Below are 20,085 nucleotides of genomic sequence, written 5' to 3' on the forward strand. Positions count from 1 at the left end.
GCCCAGGCGGGTCTTGAACCCGCGGGCTCAGGCAATCCATTCACCTCAGCCTCCCAAGGCAGGGGATTATAGGCTGAGCCACCGAGTCCGGCTGGTTTTTTCTTTTCTTTTCTTTTTCTCCCCTCTTTTAATTTTTTTATTTTAAAGATGTGGGGTACAGTTCAGGGTTAGGTATACAGATGTTCATTATTCAGTTTCCCTTGTTAATGAGATGTGTCCCCCTCCCCCAGCAGATTCCCACTACTGCCAATCCTACCTCCTCCCACACCCAGCAGTTTCCTGCTACTGCCAATCCTTTTCTTATAGTATTATGATAATTGTTCAAGGTCCGCTATGAGTGAGAACATGTGATACTCAGTTCTGTTTCTGTGATACATCACTCAGAATTATAAATTCTAAGTCCATCCAGGTGGCTGTGAAGCTCATTATTTTATTCTTTATGACTGAGTAATAGTCCATCATGTATATGTACCACATTTTCTTTTTTGGTTCTCTTTTGATGGACAGCACGGTTGGTTCCATGTTCTTGCTACTGTGAACAATGCTGCAATAAACATACGTGTGTAGGTATCTTTTTATAAACTGATTTGAGTTCTTCCAGTTACTGTTAATCCCAGTAAGGGGATTGCAGGGATGTATGTAAGGTCGATTTTTAGATCTTTTAGGAATTGACAAACTGTTTTCTACAGAGGTTGTACTAGTTTACACTCCCACCAATAGTGTAGAAGTGTTGCCTTTTCCCGCATCTTCTCCAGCATCAGTTGTTTTTTGAGTTATTGATGATGGATTCTGACTGAAGTTAAGTGGTATTTCAGTGTAATTTTAAATTGTATTTTGATGACTAGTGAGGCTGAGCATTTTTTCATGTATGTTTTGGTTGCTCATATGTCTTCTTTTGAGAAGTGTCTATTCACATCTTTTGCCCACTTTGTAATGGGGCTGTTTGCTTTTTTCTTTTCGGCACATTTGAGTTTCTTGTAGATTCTAGATGTTAGGCCTTTGTCAGACATACAGTTAGCAAATATTTTTTCCCAGTCTGTGGGCTATCTCCCTGCTCTCGTGATGGTTTCTTTGACTTTGCAGAAACTTGTCAGTTTGATGAGATCCTACTTGTCTATCTTATCTCTTATGGCATGGGCACTTGGGGTTCTGATCAGGAATTGGTTGCCAGTTCCAGTTTCCATAAGGGTGTCTCCTGCATTTTCTAAGGTTCTTATAGTTTGAGGTTTTACGTTTAGCACTTTGATCCATTTAGAGCTGATTTTTGTGTATGGTGATAGGTAGGGGTCTTGTTTTAATCTTCTGCATGTGGTCAGCCAGTTTTCCCAGCACTGTTTACTGAATAGGTTCTCCTCTCCCCAGCGGTTAGTGGTGGAGGCTTTGTCGAAGATGAATTGGTTGAGAAATTGAGGTTTTGCTTCTGGAATCTCTATCCTGTTCCATTGGTCTATATGCCTGTTCTTATCCCAATACCAGGCTATTTTGATTATTGTAGCTTTATAATAGAGTTTAAAGTCTAGGAGTGTGATACCTCCTGCTTTGTTTTTTGTTTGTTTGTTTTTTGGGTTTTTGTTGTTGTTGTTGTTGTTGTTTTAACTGAAGGATTGTTTCAGCTGTTTATGATCATTTATGTTTCCATATGAATTCCTGTACTGTCATTTCCAGGTCAGAGAAGAACACTTTTAATAATTTAATGGCTATTGAGTTAAACCTTTAGATTGCCTTGGGTAGGATGGGAATCCTAACAATGTTGATTCTTCCAGACCATGAGCATGGAATATTTTTCCATTTGTTTGTGTCATCTTTGATTTCTTTGAGCAGTGTTTTGTAGTTTTTGTTGTAAAGGTCTTTCACATTTCTGGTTAGGAACATGCCAAGGTATTTGATTTTTTGTGTGTGTGTGTGGCAATTGTGAATGGGATTATGCTTTTTGAGTTGGGTTTCTGTTTGCTTATTGTTGGTGTACAGAAATGCGACTGTCTTTTGCACATTTATTTTATACCCTGAGACTTTGCCAAAGTCCTTTATCAGTGCAAGGAGGTTCTTGACAGATTCTCCTGGGTTTTCGAGGTATAGAATCATGTTGTCTGCAAAGAGGGATAACTTGACTTCCTCTTTTCCTATTTGGATACCCGTGATGGTCCTCCAGCTAGAGTGACCAAGAAAAAGAGAGAAAAAGCCCAAATAAACACAATCAGAAATGCAAAAGATGAAGTCACAACTGAACCTGAAGAAATACAAAAGATTATCAGAGACTACTATGTACACTTGTATGGAAACAAACTTGAAAACCTAAAGGAAATGGAGAACTTCCTGACATCACACAACCTCCCCAGGTTGAAACAAGAAGAAATTGAGACCCTGAATAGACCAATAACAATCCAGGAAGTTGGCTATGTCATAAGGAAACTACCTACAAAAAAAAAATCCCTGAACCAGATGACTTTCTGGTGGAATTCTACAAAGCATACAGGAAGGAACTGATACTGATCCTATTGAAAGTATTCCAGGCAATTGAGAAAGACGAAACTCTTCCCAAATCTTTTTTATGAAGCTAATATCACATTGATACCCAAACCAGGTAAAGATCCAACAAAGAAAGAGAACTGCAGGTCAATATCCTTGATGAACATAGATGCTAAAATTCTCAACAAGATCCTAGCAAACTGGATTCAACAATACATCTCAAAAATCATCCACCATGACCATGTAGGCTTCATCTCCAGGATGCAGGACTGGTTCAACATTCTTAAGACCATAAATGTAATTAAATATATCAACAGACAAGGATGCCCACTCTCACCCCTCCTTTTCAGTATAGTTTTGGAAGTCCTAGCTTGCTAGTGTGGTGATTTTTAATAAGGAGACATACCTATCCCAATCCTTGTTTTCCTGGAGTATATCAAAAATTTCCTAGTAGAGTTTCTACCTAGTTTGATACAGACGTCCCAGAAAATTCAAATACGCCCTGTTTGGTGATGTATTACCTAGATGTTGGGTGATAAATTCATTCTGGAGACTGGCATGGAGTTGCCAACTTCTCCTTTTCCCAGGTGAGGTCACTTCCATTTGTCACGACCTTCAACACAGAAAAGACATTTTCACACCAAAAAAGGAAGGGCATGAATCTCTGAATGAAAGGTGGTCTTTCCCACAAGAGGATGGTTGACAGCCTCACATGTGGTGTGAAAATGCACCCTTACAACATTACTGTATTTTCTAAGATTCCTCATGGCTTTTGGGACCCACTGCCATAGGCAACGGGAAGTCATCAAAGATTTCTGATGTTACTGTTTTTAGTTGTGTGTGCATAAACTAAAGACTATTTTCCTTCCATAGATCTTCCATACTGAAACTTTAACATGTCACTTTATTTTCTTAGAGTCAGTACTTAAGAATACAAGAAAGTAAAATGTGTAGAACAGGGGTATAAATATTGCCACAATCATATTTTTCTGATTCTTTAATTGATTTTTCCTAATGGTGGGCTTGACTTTCTAAAGCAGTTTTTCTAAATGAAATGTCATTTACATCTCTGCTTCTACTTTTTTGTTTAGAAGCTTTATTTTCTCTTGGTCCAGAAGAGCTTGGTTTTTTCGAAGATAAGGATAAACCTGATGCAAAGGTATTAAATCTGATTTACTGGGGTGTTTTGGAATATTTAGGAAATGTTTTTAAGGGAAGAAATTAAGTTATTTATTCATGTAAGAATATTTTTATTAATTACTAAATATGATCTTTATTTTCATAAAATTACTTGGCCTATAACCTATTGGTAATAGAAGTTTCCTTTCAAAAAGAATTACTTGTTCAAATATAATGCTCCTACTGCTTTATGAACATACATCACTCTCTACTGTTGTATTTTTTTCTTCTGGTGAAGGAGATATTTGCAAAACATCCACACTAGCCTACCAAAAATTCTATTTAAAACATATATTTGTAACAATACCAAAAAAGAGAAAGAGACCTGTTTGAAATTATCATTCAATTAGATAATTTTCATATCATCTTTCTAAATTCTGGAAATTCTAAATTCTAAAGACCCAAGTATTTTAGGTAAAGGATTGAGTATAAGTAACAGAAACCCACTCAAATTAGCTGAATTTAAAATGGGGATTATTGTAAAAATATAAGGTAATCTCCCAGAAACCAACTACAAGAAGCCAGCCTGACCTCTTTGGAAATAAATTGAATAAGTAATTGATTTATTACATTTGTATGTTACTGTGGTGATGTTTTACTTTAAGTGTAGATCTAATTATGTTCTTCCCTACTTAAATATAATTCGAAAGTTTTTTATCACTCAAATCTGTACTTATTAGGTATCTTTCATAATCTAACCCAGTGCTAAGACACCATTGTGGCTAAGAACCAGTTTTTTGTATTTTTAAAGTTCTCAATCTGTTGCAGATTGATATTTTTGTAGTATATAATAAAAACAAAATTGCTTTATTGAGATATAATTCACATGCCATAAGATTCACTCTTTGAAAGGGTACAACTCAGTAGATTTTTTAGTATAGTGAAAGAGTTGTACTACAATCAGTTGTATATAGTGGGAATGTCAAATTGTCATACAAATTTTAAGTGCTTATTCTCCCTTTCAGTCATTAAAGTCCAGCCTTCAGACTAGACTCTGAGTGACGTTGCTAAGTCTGCCCTGGCCCTCACCATATTAAGTAAGGCAGGAATGGGCTTGGAGCCAGGAGAAAGTGAGGCACAGTGCTACTGAAGTGTCAGAACTCCAGAGTGAGTTACAATATGTGTGCATGGAAAAGTTCTACAGAGGGAATATATGTGTATCTGAGCCATTGTAGAGAAAGAATGGACTATTAAAGATTCAGAATGCTGTTAGTCTGTAATCAATTGGGTGGTATATTAGGGCTTCTGAGTTTTAATATTTATCTGAACTATTCAAGTTAGAAAACTCCAGGTAACTAAAGCTTTTTGGATTAAATTAGAATTTTCAAATTACTGAATCATAATTAGTTCTCCCTTTATAATAAGATATTGGTAAACTTTCTCCAGCGTGAACTAGGAAATATGAGAAAATGAATATGCAGTTGTTTTCAAAAGTCTCACCACTTAAAAGAGTTCATGTAGAAATGCGTTTTTTTCTCATCCAGGTTCGAATCATACCTTTACAGTTACAGCGCTTGTTTGCTCAGCTTCTGCTGTTAGACCAGGAAGCTGCGTCCACAACAGACCTCACTGACAGCTTTGGGTGGACCAGCAATGAGGTATGAAGGTCACCTTCTCTAAGGAAAAGTTAACAGCAATTAAGGAAAAAGTGAATGTTTCCTTTAAGTTTGTCTTCGAGTCTCAACATATGATTTGAATGCTTCCTTCTCACGTTAAAAAAAAAATTACAAACCCGAAATACATTTTTAGGCACTTGCTGTATATAGGATTTTTATGAAAGGCAGTGATTTATAGTTAGAGAAAAGGTTTTGAATTTAGAGAGAGTTACAAGAGCTGATTTTTACAATTTCTACACTAAGAATCTTTATGTAGTCTAGTTGAGATACAACACCTATGACATAGAAATTATTTACCATTTATATAGCAAAATGCTGATCAAGTTTTTAGTCTTTAAACAAAGACTATTGCTAAACTACAATAATGTATAAGTTAAATGGTAAGTGAATTTTAAAAATTCTATCTGCCTTTGTGATGTGCTTTGTGTTTGAATCTGGGTGTTCTGACTTGAATGTTAGTTTCAATCAAAACAGTGAAATTGTTCTTGGAAGATCTTTTTATTTTCCCTGTCCTGGCTTTCTCCTGTCTTCACTTTCTTCCTGTATCCTGTTTCATATGGGCTTTCTCTCACTTTCCTGTTTGAGTTCCTAAAAGGTATTCCACTATATAGAAACACTACACACTTGTCAGCAATGAGTGAAGGTTCTTATTGTCAACATTGATGAACTATTAGTTATATAAATCAAATCCATGTCCAACATTTTTTTATGGAATAGATGTCGTCCTAAAGACAGATATGGGTGACTATCACAGAATTTAAAGAAGCAATGATGGGAATAATGTTATATTGCCTTTAATAATAATCTCTGAGCAGTGGTCTTCTAACCTGGAGCACTCCTTAACTAGGTGATACTATGTGATTAAAGACTTTGACATAAAACTGGCTAATAATACATTCCCTAAACAGATGTGTTAAATCTCTGATGTAGGGCTGGTATTTAGGGTTAATTCCTTTTCCCTTCCCTTAAAAAACAAAAAACATGCTTTATTGAGATATAATTCACATGCCATAAAATTCACTCTTTATAAAGGGTACAACTCAGTAGGTTTGTTTTTTTTTGTTTTTTTTTTTAGTATATTCACAGCATTGTACAACAATCAGTTTTAAAACATTTTTACCCCCCAAAAGAAGCCCCATACCTATTAGTAGTCACTCTCCATCCCCCTCTACCCAATCCCTGGCAACCACTGACCTCTTTTTTGTCCCTATGGATTTGCCTATTCTGGACATTTCATAGGAATGGAGCCATAAAATATTGATCTTTTGCAATTCACTTAAAATAATGTTTTTAAGGTTCATTCATATTGTAGTATATGTTGGTATTTCATTCCTTTTTATTGCCAAGTAAGATTGTATTAGATGAATATGCCACTTTTTTTTCTTAGTCATCAAGTTGATAAGTTTTTCTTTGTTTTTGATAATGAGTTGCCACAAGTTGCTGGTTTCAAACTTCTTAAAGCTGTAAAAATCTTTTTTATTTTATTTTTCCTAAGTAAAATATTGCAGGAAACCCTCTAGGACTGCACCTGCAATGGTAGGATAACATTGCAGGTGCAGTCCTGGATAGGATTGTTCAGAAACAGAACTTGAACATTTCCACACATTTTCTGTCCCATCAGCGCTGGTGATATCGAATAAACTTACATCCTCTGGTGTCTTATATTTCAAAAGATAGGATAGAGCTCCTGAGTCCCATTTCTTGCTCCAGCTTTCATCTGCTGCTCTTCACGTGAACCACTCCCCCTACTCCTTTTTTTTTTTCCAAGAGACAAGGTCTCACTCTGTTACCCAGGCTGGAGTGCAGTGGCATCACCATAGCTCATGGACTCCTGGGTTCAAGCAGTCCTCCTACCTCAACCTCCCAAGTAGCTAGGACTACAGGCGCAAGCTCCCACTCCCAGTCTAAACTTATTTTAAAATTGTCTTTCCTCACTGCCTCCACTTAGGCACCCTCTGCTGGTTCCTCTGCCTTTTTTCTGCTTTTCTTGTTGAAGTCAACAGTGACACTCCTGTGCCAGATCCACAAGACGTTTCTTTGTTCTCAGCTAAAGATGCTCTTGGTAGCACTTACCTCTTTCTTTAAAGCCCCAGTTCTTCCTGCTTCCAGGGAGCTCATTCCTCTGGCTGTCTTTTCAGGCTACTCTCTTCCTCCTCTTCGCCACGTCTATATGTTGGTATGCTCCTTGGCTTTGGTTCATGAATTGTTCTTAAGAAGAAGTTCATACATAACTTCATGACTCCTAACAGATTAAAACAGGTTCTACTAGGAATTTTTCTCAGTGCTATGTTAGTCTTGTTTTAGTGGTTTATACTTCAAAGTAAATACATTCTAGTTCTTTTCTATTGATACTTCAGACTGTTCACCAAGTTCTCTAATCTAAGTGAGATTTTCTTGTGCAGACACTGACAGCTTTTGGACACTGATCTGTGCCTGTTGTGTTACCCCTGTGTATAGTTTCCCACAGCAATAAACACACTTGCTGATTGTTAGGGGAGTTGAGTTATATGTACACACTGAACACTTCATATTTTTATTTTGTAGTATAAAAGTGGGTGGTGATCTCTTAACCAGCTCTTAGCTTGTTTTGCTGACTCATTTTTATATCTGATAAGGAGTATCTTTGTGTTTTTGTTAACTAGTATTATTTTTTACAAATCTGAAGCACACAGTTGCATGTAAAGTTATCTGTTTTATAGGAAATGAGGCAACATGATGTGCAGGAACTGAATCGAATTCTCTTCAGTGCTTTGGAAACTTCTTTAGTTGGGACCTCTGGTCATGACCTCATCAATCGTCTGTATCATGGAACCATTGTTAACCAGATTGTTTGTAAAGAATGTAAGAACATCAGTGAGAAGCTGGTAAATATGCCAGAGTACTTTAGTAATAAGTTATACTGCAAATTATAACCTAATTGAAACTATGATCTGTAATACCACATGAGAATTGAAGTGTTTATTACTAGAAGTAATTTACTGAGGTTTTTTCTTTTACTCTAACTACACCTAAGTCATGAGTTTATAATCCAGATTTCTCTATGTAAACTGAAAGAAGCAAATCAATATTTTACTCAATACTCAAATATTTGGGGATGTTTACAAATAGAAGTCTGAGTCTCATGAGAAAAACCAATGTCATCATGATAAGAATGTTGTAAAGAAAGTTAATTAAGGAGGTAATAAAAATAGAGAATACTGAGGTATATTTAAATTGAAAAACATCTATAATTAAATATTGGATTTAATTTATTAATATTTTTCAAAAAAGTTTATATGTGTATGCTTATGTTTACTTATTATATATAAAGCTATTATAATCCTGTTTTAATTAGTATGACCTTCAGTTCTTTTTAATGACAGAGATTGCCCATTTAATCTCATTAGAAATTTGCTCATGTAAATATAAGAATCTCTGTTTGCCCTGTTAATCTTATAGAGCCAATTATTTCATCACTGAATCATAAATTTTTTTTAAAAATCTCCTTTTGTTGAGGCAAGAGTTGTAGAAAGTTTCTGTATTTGGCTGTGTGAGTACAAAATTAAATACCATTTTCTAAATCATTAATTTTTTTTTTGGAAATACATTTTTTTTTTTACTATTTTAAAAAAGAGTTGGGGTTAAAAAAAATACTTCTTGGCCCTATTGCCTGTGCTAATAGATGCTTTCTTGGTTAGCCTAGTTTGGAAATAATTAAGATGTTATGTGTGTCTTTGAATTACTTTATGATTGACTTAGCTATGATGTAATAATTCACAAAGTAATTTCAAAACAATGTGCATGAGGCACATAATAAATTAAAGAAATTAACTTTTCACATATATGTTGTAAGCCATATACTGTATAAATGTTACTTTTAATACTTAAGATGAACTAATGAGTGCTCCCCTAACAACTACATATAACTCAGTTCCCATAATCCTATAAAATAATGCTGTTGCACACACACACAACTATAAGTAAGAATTATAAATTATTATAAGTTAAACTTACCAAATTGTAATAGCATTTATTACCTGAAATATTATAATTCAAATATAGTTATAGTAGAATTGATAGACTCTATTTTTACAAAATATTCTTCTCTTAATTTTCTTGGAAATACCTTCTTATCCTGGCTGAAGATTATTTTTTCTTATAATTTCTTCAATATATCTTAGACCCAACTCTAGCAAAAGAAGATGAAAAAAATGAAGTCTACATTTGAAAATGTAACCCTGGCCAGGCTCGGTGGCTCAGTGTAATCCCAGTACTTTGGGAGGTCAAGGCAAGTGGATTTCCTGAGCCCATGAGTTTGAGACCAGTCCAACCAACTTGGCGACAACAAATTTTAAAAAAAACTAACTCGTTTCTACAATAAATTAAAAAAACTATCTGGGTGTGGTAGTGTGTGCCTATAGTTCCGGCTACTTGGATGGCTGAGGCGGAAGGATGGCTGGAGCCCAGTAGGTCGACGCTGGGGTGGCCATGAGTGTGTCAGTGAACTCCAGCCTTGGCAACAGAGTGAGACTCCTACTCAAAAAAAAGAAAAGAAAAGAAAATGTAACCCTGCCATTGCTGTTATATTCTAGTCTAGAGAATAAAACAATACTATAAGCCTTGTATGTATACTTCTAGATTTAGATATGTGTTTTATTGTGGTTTATATTTCCTCATAAAACAGATTGTATTGTATCTGCAGTAAACTCATAAGCTTCTTCCTTTATAATCTTTTTTCTGATACAGTTTAAGCTAAATTATAGTTTGACTTAGAAAGGATAATTTAGTGTTAATGAACTTCACAATATCTAATCAGGAGAGCTACGTCTTCATATGTACAGTGTTTTAGGAAAAATATGGCTGATTATTCCCAATATATGTTTGAGTTGGTGATGTGCTTGTAAACCTCTATGAAATTATTTATATTTTCAATATTATATTCATGTCTATTTCAGGAAGACTTCTTAGATCTAACAGTAGCAGTAAAAAATGTAACTGGTTTAGAAGATGCTCTCTGGAACATGTATGTAGAAGAGGAAGTTTTTGACTATGACAACTTGTACCACTGTGGAACTTGTGACAGGCTGGTGAAAGCAGCAAAGGTAAAGATAGATATCTGCCTTTTCCCAGAGTTCTAACTTAACACTTGGCACCTCATAGCAGGAACTTTGTCAGCTGAAGTCATCTTGTATGAAAAAGTCCGGAGGATATACTGGAAGCTCTTAACACTTAAGATTGAAAAGACATTTACATTGTTATCTGTATTTTCATTTTTACAGTAAAGGATTTTTTAAAGCTTTCAACTTAACAGTTCATTCAACCTCCTTTTCTCAGAATGTATCTCAGCATTTCTTAATTATTCCTGCTTTTTGCAAATTACTGTTATGAAAAGAACAGTATATATTTTTATCCCTGCCAGTTGAGAAGCTTGTTGAGCTTTTCTTTTCTGATTTACTACCATGAAAATGCATGACTTTCTTCATTTTCTTAATATGCAACTATTTTATAATCGTTATTATGCCCTCCTTACTCTGGTAAATTGGATGTGCCCTTTCCTCCTCCCTAGGTGGGAATACTTAACTTGCTAATTAAGGAACTTAACAGAATACTTCTGGTTTTCTTTCTGTACTGTAAAGCAAATTATAAGATAAAAGTGAGACAAGATTTAAGCAACTGATTTCTTTTGCCACGTGAGAGCTAAGAGAGAAAAGTAAAACAAATCAGTAAACGTAGAATTCTGATATTTCTCAATTTATTCATCACATTAATACATCAATAGCCATTCCTGTAGATACAGTTCATAGTTATTTTAAATTCCAGAAAAGAAGAGAAACTTTGACCAGAAGAGAAATGAGAGACAACTATACCCTTTAGCTTAATAGAACACCCCCAGTGTTATTTTCATGCATCATAAGTTTTACACATTCCAGCTTCTTTATGATTTATTATATCAGCACTTTGGCATTTCTGAAAATCAGCCATATATTGGTGTTTTACCCAGTTTTGATGTAAAGTCTCTGTTCTTTATAGTCTAGTCCTTTGGATCTAGGATCATATCTATTTGTTCTAAGGGAGTCTGGCATCTGAATAACTCTCTTCAGAGGATAGATTATAGAAAAATATTTTGTAGAATTTTTTTTGCTTTATCTTCTAGCAACCATTTATATTTTCTTTTCCCCATTCTTTCACAACAAATTGTGATTTATTAGTATGGAATTGTTCTTTAGCATATTTTTCACATAGTTAATTTCCACCAAAAGTATTAACAATGATAATTAATTACTAAAATCCTGTAATGCATTAATATTACTATAAAATGGCTATTACAGAAAATTTATAAGTGTTTATTTATGTATATATGTTATTAGTGCCATTTCTCATTCCTCTGGCTTGGTTGTGTTATCTCTAACCCACTCTAAATTTCCTTCTCAGCTCCTTGTATCTAAGGCCAGTAGAGCATCAACCCTACTGCTGTCATATTTTTTTTTCTTTTTAGTTGGGGTCTCACTGTGTCACCCAGACTGGAGTGCAGTAGCACGATCACAGCTCACCACAACCTCAACTTCCTGGGCTCAGGCTATCCTTCCACCTCAGCCTCTCAATAGCAGGGACTACAGGCATATGCCACTGAGCCTGACCAATTTTTTTTTTTCATTTTTTTGTTAAAAGATGAGGTCTCACTATGTTACCGAGGCTGGTCTCAAACTCTTGGGCTCAAGCAGTCCTCCTGCCTTGGCCTCCCAAAGTGGCAGGATTATAGGCATGAGCCAGGGTACCTAGCCAATAGATCTTAACCTTTGGGGAGTTACAGTTCTTTTGCAAGTCTCATGAAGGCTATAGATCTTCTCTTCAGAAAAATACATATGCACACAAAATTTTTATATTATTTCTTGGGTTCAGATCCTTTGAAACAGGTTTCTAGGTCCCAGGTTAAAAGCTTCAGTTTTTCCCCGAATAAAAAGAACTGTGTGTCTGCTAGGTAAAGTGGAGACACCAAAGGATAAGATGAAAAGCCAGGAATTGGGCAGAAAATAAGCATCGTTAGAGAGGGCACATGCTCATGAAATAGTATTTTAGGATATCAATGAGAGAAACAGAAAACCGTCTTGTAAATTTTTAGTTGTAAGCATAAATGAGTGATGCCACCTTTGGACCCATAAAATAGTTGAGTTTATAGTAAGAGCTAGGTTGAATTCATGGTAGTGAGTTTATGTAATCTAAGGACATATTTCTCTTAGAACTGTGTCATAGGTTGCTTTTTTATACCTTAAGAAACATTATTTACTCTTTTATATCACTCCGTTTTTAAAAACTTTATAAATTTTTCTTTTAACAGTCGGCCAAATTACGTAAGCTGCCTCCCTTTCTTACTGTTTCATTACTAAGATTTAATTTTGATTTTGTGAAATGTGAACGCTACAAGGAAACTAGCTGTTACACGTTCCCTCTCCGGATCAATCTCAAGCCTTTTTGTGAACAGGTTTGAACCATTCTATTTTGAAATTCTTTCTTTTCCCTCTCAAGATTGAATCTTTTACTTACATTTATTTATTTTCAGTTGGTTTATTACAGAATCTTTCAATCTTGGCACTATTAACATTTCAAGTCAAATTACTCTTTGTTGTAGGAGGCTGTCCTATACATTGTAGGGTGTCTAGCAGCATCACAAATCATTCTTGTGTGTTTATTAAGAGCACTTATTAGCTAGCTATTGAATTTATATGTAAAAATGTAATCTTTTTACAAATGTTCTTATATTCAAGCTCTTCACACATGGGCCTTCCTCTACTTCAAGCCTAATTATGGAGCTTTGGAGTTTTTTTTTTTAATTGTTGGAATTACCATGCAAAGATTCTAATGTTCTATTGGCGCTGATCCTGTTATTGGCATGCCCAGAATAAATAATTTTCCCAGAGTTAGTTAATATGCTAGCCTCACCTTTTATAAAAAGTTTGTCACATGATTTTAACATGCTTCAATAGAAAAAAACTGAAATAAGTAAAGACATTAAGCACTTATTTAGGAAGTGCACATTAATGAAAAAAATGTCACTTTGCTTGTTTGTGTACACCTCTTGTCTTTTGTCTGAATCAGACATTTTAAAATGCTGCCACATAAAAAGTATAACATTTAAAGCAAAGAAATTCTTCAAATAACTGGCACTCTTCAAGTGGCATCCATGTGTACATTTTAACATCACAGATGAACACTGAGTTTAGACATCAAAGCCAGAAGGGAGCTTATAATATGTAGTTCAGACCCCTCAAATGTGAAAACTAAGGTTTTTTTGTTCTTCTGCACCAGAATTTTAAATAAACATCTTAAAAGTATATCTTAATCTAAAGTAGTTGCTTTGTTTTCTTTTTAATTACTACAGTGAGAGTTTATCTGTAGGGTCACTCATTTTAGAGCATATTAATTATAGAAAATGTCGACCATAGAATTCATAAAACAAGATAGAACCTCTTCACTCCACTAAATGGCCGCTAAATGAGATCAGCTGGTAGTCATAATTGCTAGGTTTCTGTACTGTGCAGAGGATTGAAGTTTCAGGAGGGGTGCTAGATAGTTGACCTGGCTTTGACTTTGAGGCACATGACAACCTAACTGGAATAGAGGACAATTTCAACTAAATATTATGTATCAATAAAAAAATAAATAAATGGATAAGAAAAGAGCACATGTGTAAAGCAGAATAATAGATATGATACAAAGATGGATTTCTCTTGCCAAAAATTTCTACAGCAGACTCACTGATAGGGTGACATGTTTCATTGGCTTACATAATCTTGGCCAAATTTACATAAAAATATATTTTTCAAGTGTATGTGTTCATGTTTAACTAAGAGGTAGAATTTGATTGGTGTAGTGTGATTGGTATTAGATCAATGAATTAAAAATTTTAAAATTTAAATCCATTGCTTAATTCATCTATGCTCTTAAATAACAATGATAAACAGTGAAGTGTCATATTAATTTGAGTAATTGAAATTCTTTTTTTCTCTTTATTAGCTTGCCATTTTATGTAAACTACATCAATATTTATGTTCTTTTTTCTTTTAGAGTGAATTGGGTGACTTAGACTATATATATGACCTCTTCTCAGTTATTATACACAAAGGTGGCTGCTATGGAGGACATTATCATGTATATATTAAAGATGTTGATCATTTGGGAAACTGGCAAATTCAAGTAGGTATAGAAACTCATTTAGAAATAGCTTTACAATTTCTTTGCTTTTCTAGTCCTATTATTTTGTTGAGGATAATCTTTTGCCATTGATTATGTATCTACTCTGTAGAAAACTTTGACAGGCACTGAAAGTTAATACAGATATAAGTTTTGAATTTTTATTTCTAAATAGTTTCATATGTACAGAAAAATTACCAGAATAGTAAAAACACCTTCCTTTACCTAGATTCACCCCCTCTTTGCCTAGATTCACCAATTGTTAACATTTTGCCACATTTGTGCATAAGCGTGTACAGACCACATACTATTAAAATTATCATTATTAGTGCTGAACCATTTAAAATTAAGTTGTGGACATCAACCCTCTTTACCTCTAAATACTTCAGTGTTTATCTTCTAAAAAGAAGGATATTCTTCTACATAAGCATTGATCAAAATCAGGAACTTCTAACACTGATATAATTCTATCATCTAATATTTAGTCTACCAGTCATCCCATTCACATTCTTTATGGCAATTTTTTGTCTATTCCAGTGTCAAGTGCATCATCATACATTATATTTAGCTAGTTGTCTCTCAAGTCTTTAATCTGGAACCATTTCTCAGTTTTTCAGTTACTCCATTGTGTCAAAGAGATAGCACTATTTTTATAGCTAGCAATTACTGAATTTTTTCTGACAAATAAAATGAATATTGACTTAGAAACACACAATGTTGATTTTGTATCCTGCTGATGATTGTACGTTAAAATGTGATTAAAAACTATGTCTATAGCTTTCACAATAGGATTTAAAACAGGGTGATTTTTGTCCTTTTTAATATAGTATGACTGCAAAGTCATGTCCTTTGTAGTTGCTTTTTGAAACTGTGCTCAATGATCACTGACCTGAATTAAAGTTAAAACTTCAACCTTCCTAGAGTGATTTCCTGTGAATGGTATGAGATTTTTTTTCTACTTGGAAAAATTGTCCATTCCCATTTATTGGATAATCTATTTTTCTCATCAATCTACTACAACAGTTCTGTTTATAACTACTGTTTAGTTTTGTGTAAGTCTATTCTTCAGTTCTTTATTCTATTCCATTGTTTTTTTTTCTCTACTCCTGGACAAATACTACATTGTTAATTTCCATAGTTTAATAGTAAGTTGTGATATCTGGTAGGGCAAGTCTCCTTACATGGTGTTATTCTTCAGGAAGGTCAGGCTTGTCTTGGGTTTTTAGGCTTCTATACACATTTCTAGAATCACCTTGTGATTATTCTCACACATATGCATGTATGTGCACACACACATATACATATACACACACAATGAGATTTTGCATTTTTGTATGTAAACAAGATATATCTTTCCATTTTTTAAAGCCCCTTTAATGTCTTATTTTAAAGTTTTATAATTTTCTCAAAAAGAACTTGCAGATGTTCTAATGGAAAGCACTAACTAGAGTCTAGTTCCTATGAAATTATAATGGATTCCATATCAATCCTGAACTCTCAATCAGTTTTCCAAAATGAAACTAAAACACACAAAATGTCTAGATAAGTCATAAGCCATCACATTAGGAAGTACTAAAATGCTTAAAGTGAGGTTATCAAATAATGTTATTGACGAATAGTTGCTCTATATGTAATAATATGGCTTCTCATGTTGCCAGTAGTATCCAAGATGCACACTCCCTTTGTTAACACTCAGCATGCTTTTCAAAACATTTATTTCTGACATTCTATCAGTTATATTCATATTGAGAGCTACATGTTCTGTTAAGTTTGGATTTAAAGAAAATCAAACTGTTCTACCAGGAAAATATTTATCAGGGACATAATCTATACCTGTATTTTGAATATTTTAGACTGTTTGTAGTTGGTATATTGAAATGTAGTTTTGTTTAGAATATTGATTTTATATACTAAATTATATAAATGTATTTTTTATACTTCATATATGTAAAATATTTTAGTATATAAGTTAAAGCATTTATATACTAACAATCAATAAACTTGCTAAACTCGTATGTTAAAGGCATCTGTGGAAATAGACAGTTTTGTTTCATCCTTCCCAATTTTTTTTTTTTTGAGTTGGAGTCTCATTCTGTTGCCCAGGCTGGAGTACAGTGGCACACTCATGGCTACCCCAGCGTCGACCTGCTGGGCTCTGGCGATTCTTCCACCTCAGCTTTCCAAGTAGCCAGAACTATAGGCACACGCTACCACATCGGCTAATTTTTTATTTACTGTAGAGATGAAGTCTCGCCAAGTTGCCCAGGCTGGTCTTGAACCCACGGGGTCAGGCAATCCACTCACCTCGTCCTCCCAAAGTGCTGGGATTGCAGGCTGAGCCACTGAGCCCAGCCTCCCAATTCTTTGCCTTCCATTTCTTTTACTTATCTTACTGCAGTGGCTAGAACTCCAGTTCTGGGTTGGGAATGCCATACAAGCATCATTCTCAAATGTTTGTGCCACATTTGCCAAGACACTGGCTTGCCAGGCACCTTTCTGGTCAGATGAAGTCAAGCACTTCTTATCCTCATCTGGTCTGTTTCAGCCCTCAGTGTTTTCATGTTTGAGTTGATACTTACCATGTTACCTTCCCTCCAACTGCTTTCTTGCATTTTCAATTTTTGGTGGTAGAGAATCTTTATTCTCTAGAGTGGCCATTCTCACTTCCCCTTATCCCTCCTGTCCCTCACTTTTCAAACAGTAACATTAGCTTAATCTCATTCTCTCTTTAAGATGAAGTTGAAGCTTTTCATTAGATTCTGATAGAAGCTTGTCATCAGGACAGATAAATGTTTATTATGTTATTGTTTTTTGCCTTGCCCATTTCCACCGTGTCTCTTGGCTCTTTTCTTCTAGTTATGCTTCCATCTGTTGTGGCCATTTTTCAGTCCTGTCAAGTTACTCTTTAGTCTTAGAAAGTGCTCCCAGCCTCAGTGCCAGCACAACTTTCACCTCAGAGAGTGTGTCCCTGCATTCCTGGCCAGCTTTTGCTTGGCCAGCTTCAGACCTTCTGCACTCTGAACCCTTCTGGATCTTGCCCTATATATCTCTTTATCTGGCCGATTATTTGTATTCTTTGTAATAAGCTGTAGCATAAGTTACTGAGTCCTGTGAGTTGTTCCAGAAAATTGTGAACCTGTGTTAGGGGCTGCGGGAATTATAATCAGCTAGACAGAAGTACGGATAGCCTAGGTACCCCATTTGTGGTTGCTATTTGAAGGAGGGGACAGTGTTATGGCACTGAGCCCTTAACCTGTGGTGTCTGGGCTATCATAATAAATGTAAAATTGAGTGGAATTTTAGTTTTGAGTGGAATTGAGTTGAAGTCAAGTAATTGAAGAATTGGTTGTTGTTTAAAAATCCAATCACTCAACTCTCTACTTTGGGTAGGCCTTAGGCTTTCTCTCCCAAACCCTGTCCTGTATGAGCATCAGATTAGAAGTTCAGGATCAGCAAGTTTGGTGTCTTAGTACATTTCTGCTGCTATAACAAAATACCTTAGACTGGGTAGTTTATAAACAACAGAAATCTATTATTCACAGTTCTGGAGGCTGGGAAGTTCAAGGTTAAGGCACCAGCAGATTTTGTGCTTGTGGGGAATTGCTGTGCTTCATAGATAACACCTTATTACTGTGTCCTCACATGGTCGAAGGAACAAACAAACTCTTTCAGGCCTCTTTTGTAAGTACACTAATCCCATTTGTGAGGGCTCTGCTCTTATGACCTAATCACCTCCTAGAGGCCTCACCTTTGAATACTAAATAGCAGTTGGAAAGCTGGAGGCTTCATCTGTGGACTTCTTCCCCGGATTCCCATTTCACTTTTTGACCTCTGAAGATTTTCCTGATATTTTTGCTAGCTCATTGTTTATTTAAAAGATGTTTTTATTTGTTTTGGTTTTATTTTTTGCAGCATTTTTAGTAATTTTGAAGCAGGATGGTTATATCTGGTCTACCATATTCTTCTATAATTTCTTGATTATTTTTGTCTTGTGCTAAATTGTTTAGGACTATTTGTATTTATGATTTTAAGCCAATTTAAAATACTTTTGCAAGAAGACATGTATAAAAAAAAGAAGTTAGTGAAAATAGTTTACCAGGTGAATGTTGACATGTTCCCCAATGCCTTCATAGAATGAGGTAAAAACTTAGATGATCAGGAAATAGAAGGGACTGTTTAAGTTCAAGCCTACAAAGACGGGTAGGATTTCCTTCGGCCAACACAAACAAGTGAAAATGTATTGGATGAAGACCAGAAAATATTTTTAACTGAATGATGATGAAAATTCAACATACCTAATTATGTAAAATGCAGCTAAAGTAGTGCTAAGTCAGAAAATGTTGGAATCCACTGTCTGTATTGTGCTAAAGCTTCATTTATCTCACAGTCCCAATTTACTGATAAAGCCAGAGAAATTAACATGTCCAGGATTGCTCAACTAAGAACTAGAATTCAAAGCCAGGTCTGCCTGATTCCAAAGCATATAAAGATCATTATATGCTTTGCCATTGTTTCTACTTCTTGAAACTTCCACAGCATAGACATTTCTGTTTTGTTGATTATTAGGAGATTAGTGATATACATTTCTTGTTTTACTTCCTAGGAGGAAAAAAGTAAGCCAGATGTGAATTTGAAAGATCTTCAAAATGAAGAAGAGATTGATGATCCACTGATGATTCTAAGAGCAATCTTATTACAGGTAGAATGTGTATATCTATTATATATACAGGGGGTGCCAAAAAAAAGGGGGTGCCAAAACAAGTATACACATTTTAAGTGATATTATCTATGTGTTACTTTTCAAAATTGAATTAAACTATGGTAGCAATGTATAGTAGGATGTTCACTCAACCGTGCCTCTGGCATTTTCTATGACTGTCCTGCCTGTCACATGGTGATGCTAGCATTCATTTCATTAACGCCATCTTTTGAGCAAATGTCATACTTAAAATGTGTATACATTTTTTGGCACCCCTATATATATATATGAGATTTAGTTGGTAGACTGATACTGTTACCTCTTATAATCTTTTTCTTTTAGGACATTTCCATATCTCCATTTCAAAAATTTTTGTTGAGGATTTTCTGGTTGTAAAAGAAACACATATTAATGGTAGAAGATTCAAGGAAAAAAAGCAGAAAATATATACAGACAAAAAGTATAAATAGGCCAAAGCCAATAGTCATTATTAATTCCTTGATATATATCCTTTGCCTTCTGTTTTTTATTTTTTTTTGTATGTGTTGGTTTTGTTTGTTTGTTTTTGAGAAAGGGTCTCACTCTGTCACCCAGGCTGAAGTGCAGTGGCATGATCTCAGCTCACTGCAACCTCTACCTCCTGGGCTCAAGTGATCCTCCCACCTCAGCCTCCCAAGTAGCTGGGACTACAGGTTTGTACCACCACACCTGCCTAAATTTTTTTTTTTTTTTTTGTACAGATGAGGTCTCACAATGTTGCTCAGGCTGGTCTTAAATACCTCGGCTCAAGCAATTATCCTGCCTTAACCTCAGAAAGTGCCAGGATTACAGGCATTAGCCACCATACCTGGCCTATTTTCTTTGTGTTTATGTACATATATTAGGATTGAGTTATGAGCTCTGTGGCTATTATTATTGTCATTTTAAACACAATTGGGCTTTACATACTGTTTTGCA

The 20,085-nt window shown here is 35.0% G+C and overlaps 1 protein-coding gene across 1 annotated transcript in view; it reads left to right on the forward strand.

The window, feature by feature from the left end:
• The window catches only part of USP40 (ubiquitin specific peptidase 40), an 80,925-nt gene that overhangs the window by 4,066 nt on the left and 56,774 nt on the right, over nucleotides 1-20,085 (forward strand). The window contains exons 3-9 of the mRNA XM_008065104.2: nucleotides 3,558-3,625; nucleotides 5,130-5,243; nucleotides 7,961-8,125; nucleotides 10,196-10,342; nucleotides 12,577-12,720; nucleotides 14,304-14,432; nucleotides 19,033-19,128. Coding sequence (XP_008063295.1) covers nucleotides 3,558-3,625; nucleotides 5,130-5,243; nucleotides 7,961-8,125; nucleotides 10,196-10,342; nucleotides 12,577-12,720; nucleotides 14,304-14,432; nucleotides 19,033-19,128 — 863 coding nt within the window. The remainder of the gene's footprint in view (nucleotides 1-3,557; nucleotides 3,626-5,129; nucleotides 5,244-7,960; nucleotides 8,126-10,195; nucleotides 10,343-12,576; nucleotides 12,721-14,303; nucleotides 14,433-19,032; nucleotides 19,129-20,085) is intronic.

The sequence above is a fragment of the Carlito syrichta genome, unplaced genomic scaffold (assembly GCF_000164805.1).
Source record: "Carlito syrichta isolate Samal-C Ts95f unplaced genomic scaffold, Tarsius_syrichta-2.0.1 Scaffold308158, whole genome shotgun sequence".
In the NCBI taxonomy this organism is placed as follows: Eukaryota; Metazoa; Chordata; class Mammalia; order Primates; family Tarsiidae; genus Carlito; species Carlito syrichta.